This window comes from Drosophila eugracilis, unplaced genomic scaffold (genome assembly GCF_018153835.1).
Source record: "Drosophila eugracilis isolate 14026-0451.02 unplaced genomic scaffold, ASM1815383v1 contig_1295, whole genome shotgun sequence".
NCBI classification, from domain to species: Eukaryota; Metazoa; Arthropoda; class Insecta; order Diptera; family Drosophilidae; genus Drosophila; species Drosophila eugracilis.
In genome coordinates this window covers 1-3,978 of record NW_024572090.1, presented here as the reverse complement: position 1 = coordinate 3,978, position 3,978 = coordinate 1, and the positions used below count along the sequence as shown (strand labels likewise).

The window sequence follows — 3,978 nt, the reverse complement described above, 5'->3', positions numbered from 1 at the left end:
CGTTAGGATGGACGTGGCTAGATGGAAAAAACAATTCACATTTGGGGCATCTTTAAAATCTACCTGCTTATTCCGAACTTTCTATTACTTATAGTTACCGAGAGATCAGGTTTTCTTGAAAATGCGAAAACCGTATTTTGAGCTTGGTGGGCGTATGGGTGGGTGTGGCCAGATAATAGTAACATTAAAAGATGCGCTGGCATCCAAAGTTTATACATACTGAATTTCAACTTTCTAGCTCTAATAGATCCCGAGATTTTAGCGATTTTAGTTTTTCGCGATTTGTGGGCGTTAGAGTGGGCGTGGCAGAATGTTGAAATAAACTTTCGCTGTCCCGGGACCTCAAGAATCTTCATGCCTAATCTCAACTTTGTATCTGCTATAGTTCCTGAGATCTCAGCGTTCATACGGACGGACGTAAGGACGGACGGACGGACAGACGGACATGGCCCAATCGACTTCGGTATTGATCCTGATCAAGAATATATATACTTTATAGGGTCGGAAACGCTTCCTTCTATCTGTTACATACTTTTCAACGTATCTAGTATACCCTTTTACTTACGAGTAACGGATATAAAAATTGTATCATTAATATTGTGTTTTCAGCTTGCTTGTGTAAGCGTTTACGCTTAAGCTGGCACTCGAAAACAACCGAAATCTTCAAAATCTGCAGTTACCGGCTTCTGCGGTGTTACGAACGGACATCACTAGAAATATATCAATAAAATCTTTTATGGCTTTGATTTTTTAGAAAGACATATCGAAGATAGCCGGTGGTATACTGTCAATAAATTCGACTGACTTCACCAACATGGCTGAAATTGTTTTATTCATTTTATTGCGATTCTGTTTTCCTTTTACATTGATTATTGGTAAGAGTTAAGAAAGTTATTCATCTTCATATTGATATTTTGTTTTTAACGTATAGTGTCATTGGTGCGACCAGTTGGAATATCTTATCTATATTTAGTTATGTTTTTCTTATCACCTTGGCTCCTACAAACCACAAGTTCAAAACAACGATCCTTTTTAAACGTATATATTATACATCTTTGTGTTTTAAGTGTACTGTGTATTATCGGTCACCTTCTTATAAATCTAATCAATTTATTTTTCATTGATTTAAGCTCTAAAAAAAAAGTAGCATTTATGTTACGGCAAATTGGATTTCTGTATTTTAAAAAACTCAGGTAATATTAAAATGCATTTCATATTAAAAACATAACATTTCGAACTAGTTTGGGGTCCATTGCGCACTGGATATTTCCAGATATCTTAATACTCTTGGAAACTATTGTCTTTTTAATTTGTTCTAAAATTTACTATAAGAGGCAAAATAAACTTTTCCGAGATGTCGCCAACAATCAATCGAGAATTGAGTTTACAGGTGCATTAAAAATAACTGAGATGAATAGGCTTTTGATCATTGTTTATATTCGATCTGTTCTGAAGAATTGTAAGTATAAGAACTTACAAAATATATTATATAAATAATATAAGATTAAATTTTTATCCGACAGCTCCTATATTTTCGCTGATTGTGCTATATTTTGCTGCAACATTAAGACCGTCATTGCCTGGGACCTTGTACTTTTTAATGTTTATCATAGCTGGCACATATTGGTCACTTTATCGCCAAATTCACCGGTTACTATTAAAAATTTTAATGTACTGAATTTTAATATGTTAAATATGGTTTTTCAGGGGTATGTACTATCCTTTTATACTTATGGTTGTTGCTCTTTTGGTACACATTTCATGTATATTTGCTTACCAATTGTCTGTTTTGCAACAATCAATTAATAGTAAAAAATTGTGGGCCAGGTAAGTGCAGCTTAAAATGCTTCGAAATATGCTGATATTTTTATATTTTAAATTTGCCAGGGTTATCGGATTGGAAGCTTTAATTCGCCTTTTTGAAGAGAATAATAACGAACAAATCATGGAGTTAAACACTAATTTAAATTTTGATTCATATTTAAGCCCCATTGCTTTAATGTTAGCTTATTTTGCATCCACATTAAGCCTTATAAACCATTCACAATACGAGCTGACATTTAATACGATTAGAATGAATTTGGGACCCAAGGGTAATAATTTAAATGCGAACTCCCTCCAACCAGTTGACGATAAAATTGAAGAAATACTGATAGATACAGAACCTTCAATGCTGGAACAATTTTTTTATATGATTTTTTATATCACTTCGTTTATTTATAAAAACAGCTACATATTACTGAATATAATAATGATGGTATGTATTTATTATAAGACGTTTTTATACTTAAAGGCACCTAACATGTTAATCAGCTCAACAATTCCACAGAATCTATATTTCCTTAATAATGCAAAAAATAGAGCTGAGCATGATTGAATACTTCACCAGCGTAGATAATGAGGCAACAGTTAACTGTTTCATGAAACCAAGACTCAAAGCCCTATTATCTGGGCACGTTTTGTGGCTATGGAGTTTAAGTTATGGGTCAAATAGTTAAATATAATATATACGGTAAAATGGCTTAGTGTCAAAATTTATATTTAGGTATACAACTATAAAGTAATTATCTTAGAAGAAGACGAAGATAAATTGAATATGAAGTTAATAAGTTTAGAAGTTTAAAAATCCGAGTTGATATAACTTAAGAGGATAGTTCGTGGAGACAGAGGCCGTGCTAAATTCAGTTTTACTGAAGTCAGTTTGAATTTAAACAGTTTGAAACAGTTTAGGGAATGGCTTACAAATTGTTGAGGATCAAGATTTTTTTTTGAGGGAATGTTCTGCAATTAAAGGTGAAACATACAGTAGACTAGAAGTGGTCGATCTCCGCTTAACAAATCCCTGTTGAAAAGTTGATATAATTGAGGAACGAAAGTATTTCAGATGAGAGGTAAGAATTGCATACAACTTAGAAATAATAATTGTATATTTCTAGATAGTAGGAAAGATTGATGTAGAAACCGAAAAATGAAAACAATTTATTATTGGTTTTTAAATAGATGATTTAAATTGTTTAACCCTGATGCCTTGTGAGGAACACTTATCTTGGATGTACTCTAAAAACCACACCTGCGGTTTCTGCGGAAATATGTTTTTCTTGTAAAATTACATTAAGTAGTTTTTTCGAAACTCTAGGATTACCTCGCCGGACACTACCAGAGGTGTGTCCTGAATCAGCCATCGGTAAGGTTGCAGCATCAATAGGGATAGGAGGCTTCGAGGTGTTAGTTGTGTCCATGGTGTCAGATGGCTAAAATCCGTTTTCCCGGGCTGAATTGTAAAGTCACCTTTAAAAGTCAGTTTACCTCATTTCAACGGAATTGAACCCCTCGTTGAGCTTATTAATAGCTTAATAAAGACGCTAGAAAAGTCTGCACTCTAATGTTATGTATGCATTTAATGTTTCAAGCGGGATAATGCACTCGTTTACTTATTCTTCTTAGTGTTGCTATTAACCTTATTATAAACGGCATTGAACCCTTCGTTGAGCTTATTATAATTGCTTCAGAAAGACTCAGTAGACCGTATCGTGGCTGCACGTTTAAGGCCCTCATTTTGACTACAATTTTCCAGTAGGTCTCACAGACCCAATCAGTTCTATATAGCCATTCACTCTGTCAACGAATCCTGCATGACAGAGATTTAAGCCTTTTTGGTTTTCCGAATTTTGTGTGCGTTCGAGTAGGCGTGACCAAATGCTGTGAAAATAGTCTGCATTGGGGGCGTTATTAAAAACTACTTATCAATCCCAACTTATAATCACTTTTAGTTATCGAGATATCAGCGTTTCTACAAAAAACAAAATTCTATCTAAATCAGGAAAAAAATATATATCTATATATAACAATTGTAACCATCAAGCGCTAACCGGCACAAAATGACTCGAGCATTATTATGAATATATAAAATTAAAATGTTTAATCAAAATCGCACTCTGAAAACTTTCACGAAATATCTAAATTAACTGTGACCTGTTA

General features: G+C 33.7%; 1 protein-coding gene across 1 annotated transcript; it reads left to right on the top strand.

The window, feature by feature from the left end:
- Positions 1–663: 663 nt before the first annotated feature.
- On the top strand, positions 664–2,125 carry LOC108118274 (piezo-type mechanosensitive ion channel component-like; the record flags this gene model as incomplete). Its single annotated transcript, XM_017230871.1, has 5 exons — positions 664–1,193; positions 1,274–1,459; positions 1,524–1,650; positions 1,708–1,827; positions 1,888–2,125. Coding segments are annotated over exons 2-5 (534 nt in total), but the record flags the coding sequence as incomplete, so codon positions are not given.
- Positions 2,126–3,978: the final 1,853 nt, after the last annotated feature.